At 46.0% G+C, this 23,463-nt stretch overlaps 1 protein-coding gene and 3 non-coding genes across 4 annotated transcripts; all 4 read left to right on the top strand.

Moving 5' to 3' along the window:
• The first annotated feature begins 19,447 nt into the window (after window positions 1–19,447).
• Window positions 19,448–23,426, top strand: RPL17 (ribosomal protein L17). Its single transcript, XM_038543982.1, has 7 exons — window positions 19,448–19,528; window positions 20,069–20,121; window positions 20,238–20,278; window positions 21,160–21,294; window positions 21,505–21,603; window positions 22,454–22,645; window positions 23,379–23,426. Exons 2-7 carry the CDS (start codon window positions 20,082–20,084, stop codon window positions 23,424–23,426), a joined length of 555 nt encoding a protein of 184 aa, XP_038399910.1. The 5' UTR covers window positions 19,448–19,528; window positions 20,069–20,081.
• LOC119872727 lies at window positions 19,924–19,989 on the top strand. Its single transcript, XR_005362758.1, has one exon. It is a non-coding gene; the product is annotated as a small nucleolar RNA SNORD58 (small nucleolar RNA).
• On the top strand, window positions 20,353–20,418 carry LOC119872726. The gene has a single exon (XR_005362757.1). It is a non-coding gene; the product is annotated as a small nucleolar RNA SNORD58 (small nucleolar RNA).
• Window positions 21,367–21,432, top strand: LOC119872725. Its single transcript, XR_005362756.1, has one exon. It is a non-coding gene; the product is annotated as a small nucleolar RNA SNORD58 (small nucleolar RNA).
• Window positions 23,427–23,463: the final 37 nt, after the last annotated feature.

Genomic DNA, 23,463 nt, shown 5'->3' on the forward strand with positions numbered 1-23,463 from the left:
CCTCTCCCTTCCCTCGAGACTTGGTTCTGCCTTCCCTTCCCAGATATGATGGTTAGTTTTACACGTCAATCTATCTGGGCCAAAGTACCCAGACACTTGGTCAAACAGTATTCCAGGTGTTTCTACGAAGGTATTTTTTTACGTGAGATTAACATTTTTTTAAAGTTTTATTATTTATTCATGAGAGACACAGAGAGAGAGGCAGAGACACAGGCAGAGGGAGAGGCAGACTCCCTGCAGGGACCCCGATGTGGAACTCGATCCCAGGACCCTGGTGTCAACGCCCTGAGTCAAAGGCAGACAGTCAACCCCTGAGCTGCCCTGGTGCCCTGAGATTAACATTTAAATTAGTCGACTGGGCAAAGCCGATTATCCTCTGTAATTTGGGTGGGCCTCATCTAATCAAGTGAAGGCTCTAAGAGAAAAAAGACTGAGATCCCTTGAGGAAGAGCCAATTCGGCCAGCAAACAGCCTTTGGACTCGAACTGCAATTCTTCCCTGGGTCCCCAGCCGGCCAACCTAACCTGCAGATTTTTGGACTCACCAGCTTCCACATTGTGGAAACCAATTCCTTAAAACAAAATGAATAGCTTGCTCTCTCACACACTATATGTGTACCAAGTCAAGAAATAATCAAGAATCAAGAAATAATCCTGCTTCAGCTTCTATCATTTAATCCCCACAGCTACCATATGTACGTGCTGTTGGTTCTGGTTCTCTGGAATCTCTGAGCCCAGGCTCTGGCAAAGGCAGAGTGAGGGACTTTGCTGCCTGCTGAGCTCCCCTGGGGGCCCATCCGCAGGGGGCAGCCTCCTGCAGTCGTCCCACAGACGACTCCCTGAGCATTAGCCCATAGGTCCTCTGCGTGCTCCTGGCCCTTCCTCTCCATCCGTCTTTCCTTTCTCCTCCCTCAATGTTCCAAGTCTTTTCCCTCCTGCACCTTCTCTATGAACAAGGCTATACCGACAAGACAAAAATGAGAATGCGGCCAGTTGCTGTTCCCTCCCCGGTGGGACCCCACTGGCCTCGGTCCAGTTCCCTGTCACTGCCTCGGAGGCCAGCATATTCTGTGAAGGGAGAGGAGAGTCAATGAGCCAGCTACTTTGTCTCCAAGAACCAAGTAATAAGTTTGAACATTTACCCCCGGCTGTTATTGTTTGACCAAGTCAGCCCAGGCAATGCAAGTCAAGACGATTGAAAACAACACGTATAGATACCCTGCTTTTTTCTCCCTTCCCAACTCATGACACACTGAATTATTCATTCAGATTGTGTTATTCATTCTTCATTCCACCATGAAAGTGAGCATAAAGTGATCACAAACCTAAGGTCCTTACATTGGGTGATCCCTTCAAGATAAATCTCCCTTCATGGATCCAGCTCCAATTAAGCACTCAACCTACAAAGACTAAACCCGGTTATGATTAAGGCATCACACTAGGCATTGAAAGAATTCAAAGGTGCAGAAAAAGAGCTTATGTACAAGAGGATTAGGTAAAGCACACACATAAATAGGTCATAAATTAGTAAAATGGTATAAGGCTAAATAAGTGACAACGCAGAGAGGAACATTAGCTGTGGGCTGGAGTGTCCCTGAAGGCCCTGGCTTGGGCACCAGTGATGGACAGGAGTCAAGAATAATCCTGCGTTAACTTTTATTATATCATTAATCCCTACAACTACCCAGCCAGGTGGGTAGTTCAGGCAGGTCTTCCCATTGTCTGGGTTGGGGTGGGGGGCGGTGGGTGAGTCAACAAATACTTCCTGCCACACATCAGGAATGAATATTCAAAGAGGCCAGGTGCTTGGGCCAGTGTTTACCCTGCACATCCACGCCAGAATTGGGGCTGGGAACCGGATTCCCCAACACCTTCGTTGGTGCTCTGTTCATTAAATGAGAGAAATGGACCAGGCTTTCCAGGCGAGGGCATCAGCAGGCACAAGGGCCCAGAGGCATTAGGAGAGATTGAACAAACCAGTCCACCTAGTACAGTGGGAGAAAGAGAGGGCTTGCTCCCTGTCCCCACAGGACACACACGTATGTGTGCATACACTCACTCCTTGCCTTCCTCAAATTACACTCTGCCTGAGGGAATTTGATCAGCAAGCCAGGCTTTAATCATGTAGCAGCTGAATCAGGATCTGAAGGGACAACTTTGACCTATAGGCCCTTGGCCCCCCCATAGGAATCTGGCTCCAACGGATTAATATGATGATGCAACAGCTTTCACTTAGGGCTAACTTTATGTGAGAAACTCCTAGAGGAAGTAACAGTAATTCTATTCAGCAAAATAAATTAATTAATTAAAGAAGCTCTATTATTTATGCAAAGTGATGCACATTGTTCCAGAACTGGTAACATTTGGCACAATTGCAGCTACACACAAAGAATTATCAGCGAGACAAGGAATTTGTTCTAGGAGCAGTAAATAGTGAGGTGAGGTATTCACTTCAGCTCATTGGCCTGGGGCTTCCAACTGGACAGGATCCTGCCATGGGGTGACCAGCTCGGATACAGTGTAACCTGGAGCTGTTGCAACCCCAGCTGATGTGAGCAGGGAAGAATTGAGTGTGACCTGCCAAGAGATACTGGACGGTGGCCTCTGCTTTCTCTTCCTGGTTGGTCAATATCCTTATCTGCACAGTCAGAATAATAAAGTCTAAAAAAAGTGTCTCTGGAGGCCTCTGAGGGTACATCCAATGGGAACAACTGCTGTCATCATCTTGACCTTTACTCCTGGGCAGACATCAGTAGGGACAAGGAGAAGCATTCTGGGGGCCTCTTGGAGGGGTCCTGGGCAGATTCACAAGCAGAGGGTTGTTCAGCTTCACCTGGGACCTTCCCTCCACCTGGCTGCGGGGTTCTGCAATGTCCACTGTTAATGTCCTCAAGGAGCTACAGAGTCTCCACTGCTGAGCTCTCGATTCCTACCCCACAGATTCCCGTCCCATGATGGACTTCCCTCTGGTGTCCGGGACAGGGTTCATGCTGCCATTGGATGCCAGCTGAACTCAAGTCATGAAAGGAACAGGCCACTTCCTCTGCTGAGGTCATTGTAAGTGGTAGGAATCCTTTATGTGAGGTTAAATCTATTCCTGATAATTCCCAGTATTGATTTTAGTTCTGTCTGCACCCTCGTCCATGTGGTAGCCAAAGTTCCAGAAGACTGTCAGCATGAGAACCACCTCTGACCTTAGTCAAACACCCACAAGTCACCTTTGTAAGGTAGTAGCCATGAGCTTCAAGTCAGACAGGCCATGTTTGGAACCCCTCGTCTAGCACTTTCTGTCCAAGCACACTCAGGCACGTTACTTAATATGCTCATCTTCTTTTCCTGCACATGTATAGTGAGAATAGATTTAAATGCCCGATCCCAAGATGCTAGGGCATCCAGACCCTAAGATGTCACCTGTGACACCCCATCCCCCGGTCTCATGCCCTATACAATCTCCTCACCTTGAGTATGAAGCAGGACGTGTGACGTGCTTCCCAAGTGTACAATACAGCAAAGGTGAAAGGGTATCACTCCCATAACTATGTTACATAAGGGTCTAATATCTGTCTTGCTAACTGACACTACCTTTGTTGGCTTTGATGAAGCAAAGCCACCATGTGGTTGAGGCCCATGAGGCAAAGGACTGAGGACAGCCTCTGGCCAACAACGAACTAGGAACTGTCAGTGGCCTCCAGGGGACAGCCAGCAAGAAGCTGGGGCCCTCGGTGCGACAGCCAGCCAAGACCTGAATCTTGCCAACAACCAGGTGAACTTGGAAGATCCTCTCCCAGTCAGGCCTTTGGATGAGAACCTCGACCTTGGTCGCAGCATTAAAGACAATCCAAGCTTGCCTGGACTCCTGACACATGCAACCTGTGTGTGGTTTTAAACCACGAGGTTTGTGGTATTATTGTGCATCACCAGGAAGTGATACTCTGACACACTCTGGGATAACATAAGCAAAATTCTCAGTCAGTGCTTGACAGACGATAACTGTTATTGGTTGTTGTTTTTTCCCATTTTACTGCTTCCCATATAACATTCCACCAGCACCCAATCCCCGCCCAATGTTCTACCCTCCTCAGAGTTTTTCTAGTTTTTCTAGTTTGTCACTAATCTTCAAAACATACTTGGGACCTAGAATCCTTCGTGTTAAACAAATGCCTCTCCAGGGCTCTGAAAATGAGCCTGTGTTACTAGCTGCGAGGGACCCTTCAGGGAAATCTCCCCGCCCACCTATCCCATGCCTGATGTCACCAACTGAGGTCTGGGCTCGAGTGTTACATGCGGGGACCACTTCTTTATCTTTGAATTTTCCCCATCCAGGCGTTACCCACGCATCCTAGGTGCCAACTAACCCGTGGCAAACTGCACCAAGGGCTGAAGAAGTCTCAGGAGATAGTCTTTGGGGAATGTTCATGGCAGAAGGGGGAAAAAAGGGACAGCAAAGCATTGAAGGAAGAGAAAGAGGAGCTGAGTATGTCTACAGGCAGAGTGGGGGCCCTGGGGGCTCAGCCGCTGAGCACCTGCCTTCGGCCCAGGGAGTGACCCTGGGGTCCCAGGATCGAGTCCTGCATCGGGCTCCTTGCGTGGAGCCTGCTTCTCCCTCTGCCTGTGTCTCTGCCTCTCTGTTGTCTCTCATGAATAAATAAATAAAATCTTAAAAAAAATAAAAAAGAAAAGCAGAATGGGAACCCAAAGGATGCTGAATGGAGGGGGGCGGGGCTGGAAGGAGCAAGCCCCGGGAAGGATGGGACAGGTCAAGAAGCTCTGAAGTGAGGAGGCTACACAGGCACAGGATCTCTTGCAGGGCTCATGAAGTGGGGGACAAAGCCCTCCTCCAGGAGTGAAGGGGGTGCCCCAGGATCTGGGACAGATAAGGAGCTCTGGACTAGAGGCAGTGACAACGGCTTCCACCGTTTCCAGGACAGGCGCACCATCCAGGCAGTTTTCTGGTACTTATCACACCTTAGGGCTCAACCTTTTCTTTCAAAAACATGGGCCACTACAGAAACCATCGCTGAGAGCAAGGGAAAATGGGAATTTGGCACCTGTGGGAAACAACAATGCAGAACAATTTCCTGAAAAAAAAATTTTTTTAATTTATATATATATATATATTTATTTATTTCTGTATTTACATTTGGTTGTATTTGCCTACAGAACACTCAGGAAGTAGTAACAATGGTGGTTACCTATGGGTTGAGGAGCGGGGTGAAGGAGTCAGATGGGGAAAGAGATGACAGTGACTTTTTATTTGATGTTTTTTATATTGTTTTGATTCTTCAAACCAGATGAATGTGCTCCCTATTTTTAACATTTAAATCACAAATTTAAAGAAAAAAAAAACCTGAAAGTTTTGTCTAGAGAATGTCACATGGGCAAAAAGAAATCTCCTTCAAAAACAAAGAGAGAGGAGCAAAAGCTGCACACTTTATCTAGGCGCCTTACAAAAGGCCCCTGCCACCAGGAAGGCCACCAGGCAAGAGATGTTAGGACAGTGTTTTTTATTTGCCCAATTGGGTAAGTTGGGGATCACTTTCTGTTACATAGCAACAGAAGAAAGTTTGGGTAATGAGAGGGTTGGGCTGGAAGACCTCATTGGACCATTCCAGCTCTAACTGTCTCACCGTCTTGAGTGAGTTTTGCTTGTTTGGGTATCAGGTCAGTAGTTTCCCTATAGGCTGCTTTGTTGACTGTTTCCCTCTAGGCCCCTGGGTTCCCCTGGAGTGAGGCTTTATCATTCTGTCTCCTCGCTTTCCCACCCTCCTCTCCGCCCACTTAGAGCCTCAACTACGGGGGCGGTGGTGGGGGGGGTTAAAAAGTCAGCCCAGTCTGGAGGAAATACGGAGTTCATTAGATCAAAGTCACCTTGACACATCAAGGTAAACAGAACCAGCCACCCTCATGCTTTGCCCACAAAAAATGATGGAGAAGAGCTTTACTGGATGCCAAACTGGTGCCATCTAGTGGCCCGTGGTGTCACTCAGCCACCCCGCAGCAGAACGTACTCCGCACAAATTTTTATGAACAATATTAAGGGTTTTCCTTTCCAGTCTAGCCTTAGGTAAAATTGTGAAAACGAAGGCAAATTTCCCCATTTTTCTAGTTTCCCCTTTCTGGCATTCTCCTCCAGGACAGTCAGGTGTAATGGAGAGTGCATCCTGTGCCCCCTATTAGCCGCAGGATCCAAGGCAACTTGCAGAACTTCCCTGAGTCTTAAGTCCATCGTCCATGAAACGTGGGCAGTACAACCTCTCTTACAAAGCCATCGTGGGGAAGAGGTGTGATGAAGTGTGCATAGCATTCAGCATGCATTAGATGCAGCCTAAATATACATCTTTATTTTTGAAATGACAGTGAAAAAAGACAAATATTGAGCTCTAGAAGTATTCAAATAGCAAGTGGACACCCTCCATTTATATGCCAACAGGACATGATTACGTACGGAAAGTTCACTAGAAGAAGCTTTAAGAAACTCAAGAGATGTGGGCAAACTAACAAAGGACATGGAAACGCCCAGAAACCTCACAACAGAGAGATGTTTACACACCCAGGACTGATGGGACAAGGAAAGGAGACACTGTAATAGATCCCAGGGAAATCTGAGCCTGGCAGTAGGGGTACCTGGCAGGGAGCTGTGGCCTGGGAGGGATGGAGCCTCTCCGGAGCCGCAAGCCAAGGCATCAGGGAGCTGGGGAGAAATAGCCTGACTTCTCTCCCCCTCACATCCAGACTCCTGCCCCTGCTCACCACTGGCCACAGCCAACCAGAAGTGAGCTGAGGAGGACTGGGTGGTTGTGGGGAGGCTCAGCTTCACGGGGCACAGAGCAGGTGCAGACACCAGAGGAGGGATCTGGAGGACACTCAGAAGATAACTACTGCAGAATGTCATAGAGGAAATCCCTGCTTTGGGAAAAGTTTCTGATCAGGTGACGTCCAAGAATAAATTGTAAGGAGAAAGACAGAATGAGCCAACATCAACCGAATATCTCGTTTGTGCTATTCACAATGTTTTTTTAACTTTCTCTTCTAATTTTCTTAGCAACCCAGTGCAATTGGCTTTGTTATCTTCCTTTTTACAGAGGAAGGAGCAAAGCTCAGCAAAGCTAAACAACTTGCCCTGAGACATCCAGCAGGGAAGTGCTGGGAATTCCATGCCCAGGTCCTAGATGCCAGTACCCCCGAGGTGATCCCCTCCACCCCATGTTAGCTCTGGGAGGTACAGGAGAGATAGACCAGGCGGACCAGGCAGCAGGGAGGAGGGGGCAGCAGCAGCCCACCATCCTGAGAGGCCAGGAAAAGGCCTCCAATCCCCTGAATGAGAGATTACATTTTCCTTATTGTCATGAAAAGAATTCCCCTTTCTTGACAAATAAAGCCCATTTCTAAGTGAAGCTCAAATGGCACCGTAGGAGGTTTAGACTGGAGGGAGCAGAGTAAATCTCTGCCAAAGGATTAAGACTCCCCTCCCTCGGCTCCCCTAGGGGCCCAGGAGCCCCCCCCTCCAAGAGTATTAGACAAAGGGCCAGGGAGACGGAAGATGATGCTAAACAACAGAACATGGAGTATTCACGCGTGTGAAAATCCCCCAAAGACATTCTTTTCTGAGAAGATGGTCAGACTAATCCATGTTGACCAATGGAATGACCAAGCGGACAGATTTTTCCCCCCCAGAGGTGGATGGCCTCAACTAGAAACAATTGTTTGGCCAAACTGTCAAACTCCCGCAGGGTCCACTTGATGTCTTGACTCGTCAGGTCAGAGGGGAGGATGGCCTCCACTGTGAAAGGCTGAGAGTTTGTTGTTTCCTGCTGCTTCCTGGAGATCGACATAGTAAATGAAGTTCCAGAGGTCACCATGACGGTGGGGAAGCCAGTAGGAGTGTCAGGGCAGTGTGTTTCCATCACGTTTGAGGAGCCCAAAGGCATCTGCTGTTGTTTTTTTTTTTTTTTTAATTTTTTTTTATTTATTTATGATAGTCACAGAGAGAGAGAGGCGCAGAGACACAGGCAGAGGGAGAAGCAGGCTCCATGCACCGGGAGCCCGACGTGGGACTCGACCCCGGGTCCCCAGGATCGCGCCCTGGGCCAAAGGCAGGCGCCAAACCGCTGCGCCACCCAGGGATCCCGCATTTGCTGTTTTACTTCCCCCTTCTTCACCTTTGCCAAACACATGACCTCACGTCTGAATATCTGCTCATTTTTCTGGGGGCCCTGCCACAATCCGGTCTGGGGTTCCCGGTCTTCCCAGTCTACCTGGCACCTCAGAGCCAAAATAATCCTCCTCAACTGCCTTTTTTTAGTTTCCTCCTGATGAATGCCGGCACCAGCAGACAGAGAAGGTGGGAGTGTGGGCCAGGCCCTGGGGAGCCTTGCAAAAGCTAGAAAGTGGCTTCACGCTAGTCATGAAGCGGACCGCCCTGAGGCAGGAGGGGGAAGTGAGGATAGCCACAGTGAGCCCAGGGTGCCCAGGAAATCTGGAGGTCACCGCAGAGCAGTCAGGAAGGCAGGACTGTGCAGAACGCCCTCCAAGCAGCAAGGAGGGCGACAAAGAACACAGGCTTTGAGGTAGATCCGGGTTCGAATCCCCATCATGCCCCGCTGAGCCTTGCTTTTCTTTTCTGTAAAATGAAACAATACTGCTCACTGTGGTGAACACTGAGATGGGCCTCCCTAGTCTCTCTTCAAGGATGAAAGACTTATTCTCCATCTGGCAGTCCTCTCTGAGGATTCGCTGAAGAAAACCGCCTCACCCAAGGTCACGTCTCTTTCCTGGGGAAGCCCACATCCAGAGATGGATCCATGGGCAGTATGAAGGTCCAGCTCCCACCCAGAATTGGGACAATTCTGAAGGAACATCTGTTCCAGAGGTCCCCCAGGGAGGGATTGGAGTGCTGGCTGAAGCTTTCACGGGGACCACATCACAGCCTAATGTTGTCCTCTGATCAGCCCTGTCTCCCTTCCATAGTAGTGTATCCATGAGCACGACTTAATCTCTGCCTCAGACTCGGCTTTCTGGGAAGAACAATCTAGGACACCCACCTCATCCATTCAGGAAGTTCCAGAAAGTAGCAAATGGAAAAAGTATATGGTCACAATCCCCAGTATCACAAATGCCAATCTCTTTCCCTTCTCCAAATTTTTTTTCAATTTTTTATTTAAATTCTAGTTAATTACCATACAGCGCAATATTGCTTTCAAGAGTAAGAACACTTCTCCCAATTTAACCCAGTTTGACCCAGTACATGGTGGGCCAAACCCTTAAAGGCTATTTATTGTCATATTAATTCAACCAGTATTGGCATGTTGTCCCTTCTGCCCTAAAACTTTCATTGTGCCCTAGGACACAGTCTGCAACACCACTTGAGATCTGCACAACCCTTTGGGGCGTGAATTCGGGTTGTTTTATAACCTGGTTTGCATTGTGTTTACTCCTTTACAGAATGTTTCCGTGTCTTGCTATCTTCCTACTTAAACAGTAGACCACTCTGGGGCATCTACGATACACAGTGCATGGCCCACCCTGTATGCACAGCAGCTTCTTGGTCAAATGGATTCAGGAGCAACAGAAAGAAAAATTGTTAACATTCTGTGCTTTAGGCCACTCAGTCGGTAGCACTTTGTTATGGCAGCCATAGAAGACTAATGCCCACAGTTATTTAAAGTATTAAAAGTTTAGGGATCCCTGGGTGGCGCAGCGGTTTGGCGCCTGCCTTTGGCCCAGGGCGCGATCCTCGAGACCCAGGATCAAATCCCACATCGGGCTCCCGGTGCATGGAGCTTGCTTCTCCCTCTGCCTGTGTCTCTGCCTCTCTCTCTCTCTGTATGACTATCATAAGTAAACAAAATAAAAAAAAAAAGAAAATTTTCATTAAAAAAATTAAAATAAAGTATTAAAAGTTTATATGAATGAAGACTGAAAAATCATGAATATATGAAAAAAGACACCTATCATATGTGTACAATTCTATCAGCTTTTATAAACTGGATTAGTATGCAGGCTAAGAAACTGTGTAACCAGCACCCAGATCAAGAAATAGAACTTCATCAGCACCCACCTTCAGAAGCCACCTTGTTCCTCCTTTGGTGCATCCTGCTCCCTCCAGAGGCAACCAGTATACTGATTTCTTACAGAAAAGATCAGTTGAAGGGCACCTGGGGAGCTGCAGTCTGCCTTCAGCCCAGAGCATGATCCCAGGGTCCTGGGATCGAGTCCCGCATCACAATCCCTGAAGGGAGCCTGATTCTCCCTCTGCCCATGTCTCTGCCTCTCTCTGTGTGTCTCTCATAAATAAATAAATAAAATCTAAAAAAAAAAGAAAAAGAAAATATCAGTTTATGTCTTTTATATCAATGAAGTCTTATGATATAAATACAATCAAAACTCTTTTTTTTTTAAGATTTTTTTTTACTTATTTGAGAGAAAGAGAGTGTGTGTGTGAGGTGGAGGGAGAAGCAGAGACAATATAAAGTCGACTCTGTGCAGAATGCAGAGCCCGATGTGGGGCTAGATCCCACCACCACAGGATCCACAAGATCATGACCTGAGCTGAAACAAAGAGGTAGCCACGTAACCAACTGAGCCACCCAGGTACCCTACAATCGTGCTCTTTTCTCTGTGACTGCTTTCCCTCAACACTGTGAGCACATACATGCTTTAGTGACCATTGTGATGTTCACTGCTATAACTTAGAAAGTATTTCCTATACCCTGAAACAATGCCCTCCAAGAAGATGGGGGTACAAAACTACCACTAAAAAGTATTCCAAAATATCCATAACTTTGCAGCATAACTTAAAAATGCTATGAAAAACCTTTTTTTAAAAAAAAAGAAATCCATAATGTCATGCTATTCATCTAAGAAATCCTTCTCTGACACACTAACTTTGCGTGTGATGACTCCTTATGCAGCACTTTCTATGTACCAGGCACTGTTCTAAGTGCTCCACAAATATTAACTTATTTAATCCTCATAACAACCCCACAGGGGAGGGTCTATTATCATCATTCCTATTGTACGCATAGGAAAAATAAAGGCAAGGAAACTGAGACACAGGAAACTTGAATAACTGTCTCCAGGTCAGACAGCTAGTGAACAGCAGCCCCTGACAAGGAGGAAGAAGAAACTAGGGAGTCTGGCTCCAGTGTCCATGCCATTAACCCCATGCTGTGAACTATTAGAGATAATGCTGGAAAAAAGGAAGGGGCATGTTATGGCAGTTGCATATTTAGGTCTATCGGGAATACGTTCCTTCTTATGTTCATCGCTATGAGAAATCAGTCTTGCACTTTGTGATGCCTTCAGATCCAACTGCTGCAAAAACATCTACAACCTTCTACTGCCAGATTCTTTTCATAGAGGATCTACTCACTTGCCCTCTTACCACCAGGGCCATATCTCTCCCGATTTTATTATCATCCACTTCTTAGGCTAATCCTAGACTCCTCAGAGTCTCTGACTCCAAAACCCACACTAAATGGGGCATATGCTCCCTGGAAGAGTCAGTAAGCAGCCCATCTCCCAAATCCCTCTATTGCTTTCAGAGAACATGAACTGTAAGGACACCTGCCTCATTGGGCCTTTGAGAAGACCCTTAACGTTTTCTCAGTGACAAAACCCACATGAAATGCTTGAAACCATGCCCGGCTTGGAGTAAGCACTGTCCCGCGTCAACCACCCATCTTCCTATTACCCTCCTACCACCAGACCCTACCACACTCCCTGCACCCAGGCCGCAGTCTGCAGGTCCTCTCCTGTTACGTCGGACAAAGGGTTTCCACCTCTCCCCCGGGTCGCTTGGGCCCCAGATCCACCCCTGCTCTCCTTTTCAAGAACTCGGCTCTAATTATTATACCTTCTTTTCTGCAGAGTCAGTTTCTCTCTCGGAATTGGAGGATGCACAGCTGTGCGACCATTCTTCCAGGTCTCCCAGCTTTTAAACTCTTCCCTTAAATTAACATATGATAAAGATAGCATTGCCAGTCTATAGGGAAAGCAAAGATTATTGAACGAAGAGAAAAAGCTATTTCAAGCTTTACCACAGATGGATATGAGATTCAAACGTGAGAAATAGAGCCGTAAAGTATCCCCCACAGACAAGAGAATTTCTTAAAATTATCGAGTAGAGAAGCCTTTTTTTTTTTTAAGATTTTATTTATTTATTAATGAGAGACACAGAGAGAGAAGCAGAGACACAGGCAGAGGGAGAAGCAGGCTTCCTGCCAGGAGCCCGATGTTGGACTTGATCCCAGGACCCCAGGATCACACCCTGGGCTAAAGGCAGGGCCTAAATCGCTGAGCCACCCAGGGATCAGGGATCCCCGAGAAGCCTTTTCTAATGCACAACCATAAATGAAAAAAGAGTGAGAGATTTAAAAACATAGAAATAAAACATTTTGGGCAAAGCAAAAAGTCAGAACACAAATTACAAACAGGGTTGGGATGGATGGATATTTGAAACTCTTTTTGTGGTTGTTATACACCTGTAATTTTATTTCTTCTTTGGGGTTAGGGCTGAAGGGAAACAGGTTTTGGCTGAGAAATTTTGTTGCTGAAATTGTATCCTGAAAGTTTTAAACAAGTAGCAGAAGGGGAAGATAGGTAACCCGGTAAAATGGGGCCTCCAGTCACTACCCCATTTCCATCTCTGCCTCTATAACTTCCTATCCCAAACCAACTTACAATAGGGAAGGGAACTATTCTACTCTGTATTTTGCTGGTTAATGGTCTAGACAGGAGATGGAGAATGGGTGCCACGCCAGGTTCCTAAGAACAACAGGGGAACACACAGTTTATTCTGCTGGCTCTGTCTGAGGTATAATCCTTAAGACCCCTATCGGAGGGCAGAAGGTCAATATTCGGCCTCTATTTGTTTCCGGACCTCTTCCACAGCATTAACGCTGTCACTGACAAGGCAAGACAGGACAGGCTACGACCAAGGCCACACCCATCGTGGCCCCTTGGAACTTCCAGAGTTAAGGGCTGAGCGCAGCTTTTTTTTTTTTTTTTTTTAAGATTGTATTTATTTAGTCGTGAGAGACACAGAGAGAGAGAGGCAGAGACACAGGCAGGTGGAGAAGCAGGCTCCATGCACCGGGAGCCCGACGTGGGATTCGATCCCGGGTCTCCAGGATCGCGCCCTGGGCCAAAGGCAGGCGCCAAACCGCTTCGCCACCCAGGGATCCCTGAGCACGGCTTTTGAATCCATTCCTCTTCGATGAGATGCATAGGGTTTTCTCCTCATGCCCCGTGGAAGCCCACTTGGGTGGGTTTTGCCTGGGAATTAGAACATGGAGCACCTTCTTCTGCCATTACAAAGCCCTCCCCCAGGCAGGAGGGCAAATCCGAGGTGCCCCCTGACCCCTTCTCAGCCCACACAGGAGCCTCTGCTCGGCAGAGGCAGAGTGGAGGCGAAAAGTGTGGAGAATCAGCAGAGGTGGCTGCCCTGAGGGAGGCCGGCCTGCCTGCACCTGCAGGCCTGGGGTGCCCCGTGTTGCGCCTGTTGGGACAGAGGGACCTGCTTGAGTGGCCTCATGACTCTCTTGGGCACTTACACTGCAGCACTCCGGGAGCCTCCAGGTTAGGGCAGAGGCTCTATTGAGACGTCCCCATGGCCTCGGGGAGAAAAGCCAACAAGCATTCATTGCTTTGGGTGATGAGCTCACTTCTTTGGGCCCTTGGGGGGCCTTCAGGAAAGGCCGTGGGGCATAGGGTCTAGCACCTCTAGCACCCCATCAGCCCTGGCCATACCTGTCTCGTGCATCCTGCCCCCCAATGTTGGAAACTCGAACAAATGGTTAATCCCCTAGTGCATAGAGTTTCCACAAATTAAGAAGAAAAAGATCAACAACATAATAGGAAGACAGACAAAGAGTATGAACAATTTGCAGAAAAGTAACACAAATGGCTTTTAAACACTTTTTATTTATTTTTACAGCTTTTTAATGGCTTTTCATTCACTTTTTAAAAAATTCTCAACCTCTCTTGTAAAAAAAATGTATTTTGAAACTTCAATGAAATGCTATTTTCCACAGATCAGATTGGCAAAGATAGGAGGGTTGACAATCCACTATGTTGTAAGGGTGTAGACAACATGTACTCTCATACATTGCTGTTTAGAATAAAATTTTTTCTAAATTCTACAAGTGCAATTTTTAATAGTTTTTTAAAATTTATTTATTCATGAGAGACACAGAGAGAGGGGCAGAGACACAGGCAGAGGGAGAAGCAGGCTCCATGTAGGGAGCCCAATGTGGGACTTGATCCTGGGTCTTGAGGATCACGCCCTGGGCTGAAGGCAGCGCTAAATCGCTGAGCCACCCGGGCTGCCCAACTCTATTTAAAAAAAAAAAAAAAAACCTTATATACACTGACGTGGAAGATTTTCCCAAAGTTTATCATTAAGATGAACAAAAAGCAAGATGCAGAAGATTGTATACAGTATACTATTCAGGGAGCAACTGTAATTCATAGAATTCTTCTAAAAGGTTATGATGCTGGTATCGGAACTGGAGAGAGAAGATGTATCGATGTGCCTGGTCTTCCATAACAAAGTACCACAAACTGGCAGGCTTGAACAGAAATTTATTTCCTTATAGTTCCTGAGACCAGAAGTCCAAGATCAAGTTGTCAGCAGGGTTGGTTTCTTCTGAGGCCTTTCTCCTTGACTTTGCAGATGTCTGCTCCTCTGTGTGTGTGGGGGATATTCTATTCTCTTCTTATAAGGACACTACTCATATTGGATTCGTAATCAGATTGGTCATCCATATAAACTCATTTTACTTTAATTACCTCTTTAACGGTCCTTTCCCCTAATAAATCACATTCGAAGGCCCCAGAGTTAGGACTTCAACATATAAATTCTGGGGGACACAGTTTATAGTCCATAACAGAAGAGAACTTCATTTTCTCATATAACCTTTTGATTCTTTTCAATTAATTACCATATGCATGTCTTACAAAATATTTTTAAAACACCCTTTTTTTAAAAAAGATTTTATTTATTTATTCATGAAAGACAGAGAGAGAGGCAGAGACACAGGCAGAGGGAGAAGCAGGCTCCTCACAGGGACCCCAATGTGGGACTAGATCCCAGGATCCCAAGATCATGACACCCTGAGCCCAAGGCAGGCTCTCAACTGCTGAACCACCCAGGTGTCCCAAAAGACCCTCTTATTCTTACATTTCCCTCCAGCTACTGCCACTTTTCTCTGTTCTCTTTCACAGTATAACTTCCCTTCTGTTTATTGTGTCCTCTGGCTCCAATCTGGCTTTCCATCGCACTGTTCCATAGAGAGTTCTCTTGTGAAGACCACCACTGACCTCCCCTTTACAGAACTTAATGGTCACTTTCTTGTCTTCATCCTACTTAACACTTCAGCACTGAAAAAAGCTTCTCATGGCCTCTGTGATACCAAACTTCTCTGGTTTCCTCTTCCCTCATTACTCTCTCTGAGTCCTTCCTTGCTGGTCTGTTCCCTTTCTCTGACACCTGGCAGAGCATGTGTTCTCAACTGTAGACCCTATATTCTTCTCTACTCACACTCTTGCCCTAGGGCAGAGGATCCTAAACTTTCTTGGTTCACAGCACCCTTGGCATCTCACTAACTTTTCAATATTTATAGGACAAAAGAAATACCCAACAGTTCCATTTCCTAAAAAGTTAGTTCCCAACAAGTTAAGAAATATTTATATCCTATTATAATATTGTGTATTATATTTGTTAACTTATAGATATTTATATCGCTAGTAGCCATTTGAAAAAATAATATGCATAAAACGAAAAAAAAAAGATTGTTATTTCTTAAACTTGCTTTATTCTTAAATAACAATTCATTTACTTCTTAAATAACACTGATGAGATACATGTATCTTCTGGGCATTGCGCAAGTTTGCAGACTTTGGGATCACATTGGACACCATCATCCTCATTTCCTGTTCCATGATGATTTTTACATGCTACTTTCTTTTCATCACGCTGTAACCATAGGAACCCTACTTTTGCAAAGATGTAATGGTATCAAAAGGAATGTAGCAAATAGCTAATGTTGAAATTATGAACTAAGTCTACCAAGTCATTTGTAAGATGACAGATTCATATCAAGTATTGTTGTTTCCCTCAAAAATTTATGGGGGATCCCGGGGTGGCCCAGTAGTTTAGCGCTGCCTTCCACCTAGGGCATGATCCTGGAGTCCCGGGATCGAGTCCCACATCAGGTTCCCTGCATGGAGCCTGCTTCTCCCTCTGCCTGTGTCTCTACCTCTCTCTCTCTGTGTCTGTCATTAATAAATAAAATCTTTTTAAAAAAATTTAAAATATCCCACATATAGTAGAGTCTATGAAATGTGTAAAGAAGAAATAATACCAACCATTCACACACTCTTTCATGAAACAGAGGAGGAAAGATTTCCTGACTCATTCTATAAAACCAATGTTACCCTAATACCAAAGCCAAAGACATCACAAAAACTACAGTATCCCTGTGACCAGAATATTCAGTAAGACTGGAAAAGGTGGAAGACTGGAAAAAAAAGTATGCCATGGCCAAGCAGGGTTTATCCCAGGAATGCAAGGTTAGTTAACAATTAAAAATCAGTTAACATAATATACCACATTGATAGAATAAAGGACAACAACCACATGATCAACTCAACAGATGCAGAAAAAACACATGACAAAATTCAACGCCCACTCATAAAAAAAACTTCCACAGTCTGATAAAGGTCTATGAGAAAACTATTGCTAACATCACATTTACTGGTAAAAGGAGATTTTCTCCACAGGACTGGGAAAAAGAGAGTGATGCCCATTTTCATTACTTCTATTTATTATTGTGCAGGACATACTGGGCTCCTGTAAGAAGGCAAATAGAAAGGGGGACTAGGAAGGAAGGAACAAGAAAGGAAGGACTCCTCAGGAAGATGGCAAGGTGAAGGAAACAAGTTGAAAATGTAGAAATCAATTCTATTTCTACCTACTAGTGATGAAAAAATCCGAAAATGAAATTAAAAAATAATGTCACCTGGGACACCTGCGTAGCTCAATTGGTTAAGCATCTGACTATTGGTTTTGGTTCAGGTCATGATCTCAGGGTCAAGAGATGGAGCCCCCTCTCCCCACCACCCAAGCAGGCTCCATGCTCAGCAGGGACTCTACTCTCCCTCTGCCCATCTCTCCTCCCCCTCTTGCCTGCATGCTCTCTGCCTCAAATAAATACATAAATCTTAAAAAAATAATCTTGCTCAAAATACCATTAAAACACCAAAAACCTGAAGAACAAAATTTGGTCCCTGAAAACTACAAACCATTGGTAAGAGAAATAATAAAAGATTTAAACAGACTTTTTTTTTTTATAAGACTTACTATTCTTCAAGTGGCAATTCTCTTCAAAATGACCTGTAGATTCAATGCAAACCCTATCAAAATCCCAGCAGCATTTTTGTAGAAATTAATAAGCTGGTCCTAAAATTTATATGGAAATATAGAGGACCCAGAAGAGCCAAAACAATTTCAAAAAAAGAACAAAGTTGGATGGGATCCCTGGGTGGCGCAGCGGTTTGGCGCCTGCCTTTGGCCCAGGGCGCAATCCTGGAGACCAGGGATTGAATCCCACCTCGGCCTCCCGGTGCATGGAGCCTGCTTCTCCCTCTGCCTGTGTCTCTGCCTCTCTCTCTCTCTCCCTCTCTCTCTCTCTGTGATTGTCATAAATAAAAAAAATTAAAAAAAAAAAAGAACAAAGTTGGAAAACATACGCCAGCTGATTTCAAGTTTCACTGTAAAGTTACATGACAGTGAGATATAGTGATGCAAAGATAATCGAATAGATCAATAAGACAGAATTGAAAGTCCAGCAATAAATCCTCTCCTTTCTGGCCAAGTGACTTTTAATAAAAATGCCACAGCAATTGAATAAAGAAAAGACTGTGTTTTCAACAAATGGTGCCAGAAAAACTGGATATGCATATGCAAAAGGATCAAATATTTTACCCTTACGTCAAATAAAACGGAGTTGCAAAAATTAACTCAACCCAAATGTAAGAACTAAATCTTAGGGAGTAGTTTGATGTCGGGAGCTAGCTCAAGCTGGGAGATGCGGGTGCCTCAGCCGTGTGAGGGATGGGAATCCCCGAGGACAGGCCGCGGATCCCCCGGCTGCAGGGCAAGGGGAGTGGACTACATACAGCACAGGGGTAGGGACCGCGGCCTCCGGAAGCAGGACCAAGGAACCAACAAGGCCGGCCGCGCGGGGGCTCAGCGGCGGAGCGGCTGCCTCTGGCCAAGGGCGTGACCCCGGGGTCCCGGGATGGGGATCCAGTCCCGCGTTGGGCTCCCCGCGGGGAGCCTGCTTCTCCCTCTGCCTGTGTCTCTGCCTCTCTCTCTGTCTCGTGAATAAATACATAAAATCTTAAAAAAAAAAAAAAAAAAAAAAAAAAGGAACCAAGAATGCTTAGAACGTCGTGCAGAGTTCTTTCACTTAGAGTTTGAATTTGCCTGGATGGTGGCGCCTTGAAGTGGAAGACCCAAAGCCAAGCGCTTAAGTAACACCACCAAGGGCTGCGAGGGAATAACCGGATAGAAGACTTGAGCGAGTAGACTGGGGAGATAGTGCCAGGGTTTTTTTTCTGCACCAGAAGACCTAGAAATGTCATTCTTCAACCACTGAACTACCATTGACTTGGTGATCGTCCCCTTCTGAGACTTTCCTGAGGATCATGATCACATCCCATCCTTTGCATCTTCTTAGTTGTCCATTTGCCGACCACTCTTAGGGGTACATGATCACATAATCCAATCTAACAAATGCTGAGAAATAAACGCCTCGTCTATATCTCATACATAATACGTGGTCCTGTCCTAGAGCTGTAACCCTGTTTTTAATTGATTGGTATTTCAATTTTTTCTTTTTTTTTAATTTATGATAGTCACAGAGAGAGAGAGAGAGAGAGAGAGAGGCAGAGACGCAGGCAGAGGGAGAAGCAGGCTCCATGCACCGGGAGCCCAATGTGGGATTCGATCCCGGGTCTCCAGGATCGCGCCCTGGGCCAAAGGCAGGCGCCAAACCGCTGCGCCACCCAGGGATCCCCTTGATTGGTATTTCAAATCCATAACTGCGTTTCTGGATACGAAAAAAGGAGAATATTGAGATATTTTTTAAAAGATTTGACTTATTTATTCATGAGAGACATGAACACAAATTACTCATTTATTGACAGAGGGAGAAGCAGGCTCCACGCAGGGAGCCCGACGTGGGACTCGATCACGGGTCTCCAAGATCACACCCTGGGCCGAAGGCGGCGCTAACCGCCGAGCCACCCAGACTTCCACGTTTTTTTTTTTTTTTTTTCGTTTTTTTCTTTCTAAAGGAGTGATGCTCTTACAGACCCTCTAAAACGTATTCCACATTCCCTTTCTCGCAGCGCCCCGCCTCCCGTCAGATCACGTTCTTTCGGGAGGAAATCTCGCGAGAGGCCGAGTTCTCATGAATTCTCCCAGGAGCCACCGCTCTTCCTCTTCCCCCGAGCGGCCTGAGGTGAGTGTCGCGGGGCGGTGCGTGTCCGGCTGCTGAATCCCCCGCCATCGCCGCCGCCCTGACTCCGGCGGCCTCGATGTCCAGCCCCCGGGAGGAAGGCTCCTGCGGCTACTGATTCCCGGCCGAAGGGGATGTCCCTCTTGGCGGGGGGACGTGTCGGAGCCGAAGGCCGCGATGGGCGAGAAGGGGGGTGGCGGGGGTCCCGGCGGCCTGTGGTCAGGGCCGCTTCCGAGTACCGGGCCCAGAAGTAGCGGGAAGACGGCCGCATCCTCCCTGGGGGGCGCCCTGCCGCGCCGAGGCCCCCGCTTCGGAGGGGGTCGGGGGCGCCGCTGAGGTCCCTGTCCCCACGCTGTCAGCCCCGCCGCAGTCCGGGGGACGCCAGGAGGAAGGCCCGGCCGCGATGATGGCATTTCTTAGGACACCTTTGGATTAACCGTGAGAACAGCTATCAGCTGAGCGGCCGTCGCTCGTAGTCGATGTAAACTGCATCGGCGACCGTGAGCTCAGGGTTGACGGCATCCCTTCCTGCTCCCTCCCCAGGTGACCTCCGGAGATGGTTCGCTACTCGCTGGACCCAGAAAACCCTACAAAATGTAAGTGAGCCACGAGTTCCTTATTTGGGGGGGGAGGTGGGTGAGAGGAACAGCGAGGCACCCCAAATTAACCAAGACTTACTGGTTTTTTGTTTTTTTGTTTTTTTTTTTTTTAGCATGCAAGTCGAGAGGTTCAAATCTTCGTGTTCACTTTAAGGTATGGGAATCTTTAATGTTTTAAGAGTCGTGCACGTGTTCCTGCAAGGATTTGCTGCTGCTTTGAAAAGGTGGCTGCGGTGATGCGTCTCTTAGGACACCTTTGGATTTTACTATGAAAATGAAACTGTTCTGAGCGGTCACCTTTGGGATAGTGATTAAAATCATGAGCCCTGTAACAAGCACGTTAATTTTTTTTTTTAATTTTTATTTATTTATGATAGTCACAGAGAGAGAGAGAGAGGCAGAGACACAGGCAGAGGAAGAAGCAGGCTCCATGCACCGGGAGCCCGATGTGGGATTCGATCCTGGGTCTCCAGGATCGCGCCCTGGGCCAAAGGCAGGCGCCAAACCGCTGCGCCACCCAGGGATCCCAATAAGCACGTTAATTAAGGATTATGGAATTGGGTAAAACTACAAGAGAACTGCCTGAGAAACGAGCACAGAGATAAAGACAGAGGGACACAGAATTACAAGATCCTGGGATTAAAACTATACAGTCAGGAACACCTGGGTGGCTCGGTGGTTGGACGTCTGCCTTCCGCACAGGGCATGACCCCCCCCAGGGTCTTAGGATGAATTCCACATTGGGATCCCCGCAGGGAACCTGCTTCTCCCTCTGCCTGTGTCTCTCATGAATAAATAAAGTCCTTTTTAAAAAAATCATAATACAGTTAATAGAGGTTTGGGATTTATTTTTCCCTAACTTCAATCCTCTATGGCTTTTAATCAGATTTTCTTTTTCTCTCATTTTACCTCACCCTTCAAGAATGGGAAACCTTTATGTGTTGACATTTGGAGAAGCAGAGAATTGAATGCTTGCCTGAAGAATTGTTAATCCCTGAGCATGGTTAACTCGCAATTTTTATTCTTTATGCTTAGAACACACGTGAAACTGCCCAGGCCATCAAGGGTATGCATATTCGAAAAGCCACCAAGTATCTGAAAGATGTCACTTTGCAGAAGCAGTGTGTCCCATTCCGTCGCTACAATGGTGGAGTTGGTAGGTGTGCGCAGGTGAGAGTTCATAGTTGCTATCTGAAGTCTTTAGGTGGGGTAAGAACCCACCTTTAATCAGGTGCTTTCTGGTTGCTGTGATGACCATCTTAGGACACCTTTGGATTAACCATGAAAAGAAACTGTGTTCTGAGCAACCTTGATAGTCTTGCTGTAACACTGATTTAAATTGGGGAAAATAACTGATTGCCTCTCTTGAATTTCTTTCAGGCCAAACAGTGGGGCTGGACACAGGGTCGGTGGCCCAAGAAGAGTGCTGAGTTTTTACTGCACATGCTTAAAAATGCGGAGAGTAATGCTGAACTTAAGGTACCCAAACCATTAACATCTTGATATGTCACAGTTTGGATGATTGTTCAATTGTTGTTGATGTTATACAGATTTATGTCTTTTTCTTTCTCCGTAATTAAGTCCCCCCCCCTTTTTTTTAATATGAATCTCTACCTCCAATTTCCAGAAGACCAAAATTTTGCCTGTGAAGGTCTTCAAAAGCATGGTCTTTTTCCCTTATAACCCCGGTGCAAGCAAAAGAAACATTTTTACTCAAGGGTCTATGACTTTTCTGGTACCATAGACCCTTTTGGTTGTATGACTTGTGAACTTCACAAAATACTTGTCAATACAAATAGAAATCATAGGATTACAAAGAACAAGTAAAGGTAACAGTGATTGCCTTAGTGGTTAATGTGGTTTGTTGCCGATGTTCATAACGCAAAGGCATTAAATTTCAGATTTTAAAACAATGAATGCAGTCAACAAAGTGGGGTTTATCTATCTTGTGTATTATCCATTACCCTTTGCATTTGGGAATCTAGACCAGAGCTGGAGTTAAAATAGGTCTGGCTGTAACCCTTCTAGCTGTTAAGGTGTGCTGCCAAAATCCTGTTTTTCATCAAGGCTTAGAAATTGACACTATCACATCCACTCCCCTTAATGACTGTTAGTCCACTTACAAACTGCCTACAGCATTGGGTTTTGATGGTTCCTTAGATTTAAGAAAGGATGCTTAGAATAAAGGTGGAAGCAAATGACTAAACGGATAGGCTATTTTTAAAGTCTTAGGGATTGCCTTGTAAAGGTGGGGACTAGACTTTGCAGTGATTGGGTTTGTGGAGTTGAGATAAAGATGCTGATTTGATTTCATTCTCCCTCTTCCCAGGGTTTAGATGTAGATTCTCTGGTCATTGAGCACATCCAGGTGAATAAAGCCCCCAAGATGCGACGTAGAACCTACAGGGCTCATGGCCGGATTAATCCATACATGAGCTCTCCCTGCCACATTGAGATGATTCTTACTGAAAAAGAGCAGATTGTTCCTAAACCAGAAGAGGAGGTTGCACAGAAGAAAAAGGTAGATTACTTAGTTGTTGGTCAGTTTTATTTGTGTATGATATTGGCTTTTTTGTATTTTCATTATATCAGAACTATATAATTATTATCTGCTGATGGCCCTACCCACATGTCCATAGCCACTCGAAATGCAACATGTGTGAAAAATGGGCCCTTCCCTTCTTCCCCCCTCCAAATTAATAGCTTGTTTTCAGTAGATGATCTTACTCAGCTCTTCAAGCTGGGAATCTGGGAGTAAGTCTAGACCCCCTCCCTTCATGCCTAATGAACTTCTCTTGATTTTATTGCTTAAATATATCTCCCCACCCCCCTATATAAAGGTTTAAGAGAGTGAGATGAGCAGAGGGAGAAAATCTCAAGCTGACTCTGCACTGAGCTCAGCCCTCCTCCAGGTTCAATCCTCCTGACCCTGAGTTCATGACATGAGCTGAAACCGAGAGTCAGACACTTGAAGTTTGCCATTCTTTTTTTGAGCTACAACTTACTGTGCTGAGATCTGGGAGTTTAGGGCCCCTGATTGGCTCCATGTGTTAAGCTTTTGCTTTGGCTTAGGTCATGATTCCAGGGTTTTGGGATCAAGTCCCACATCAGGCTCTATTCAGTGGGAAGTCTTTCCCTCTACCCTGCTTGTGCATTCTTAAACTTTTTTTTTTTTTATTTTTTTTAAGATATGGTGCTAGTTTCTCTAGGAAACTTACTAACAGCTGACCTTTTATTCCCTCCTCCACCCCCAGATATCCCAGAAGAAACTGAAGAAACAAAAACTTATGGCCCGGGAGTAAATTCTGCATAGAATAAATGCAAATAAAAATAAAAACA

Source organism: Canis lupus, chromosome 7 (assembly GCF_011100685.1).
Source record: "Canis lupus familiaris isolate Mischka breed German Shepherd chromosome 7, alternate assembly UU_Cfam_GSD_1.0, whole genome shotgun sequence".
In the NCBI taxonomy this organism is placed as follows: domain Eukaryota; kingdom Metazoa; phylum Chordata; class Mammalia; order Carnivora; family Canidae; genus Canis; species Canis lupus.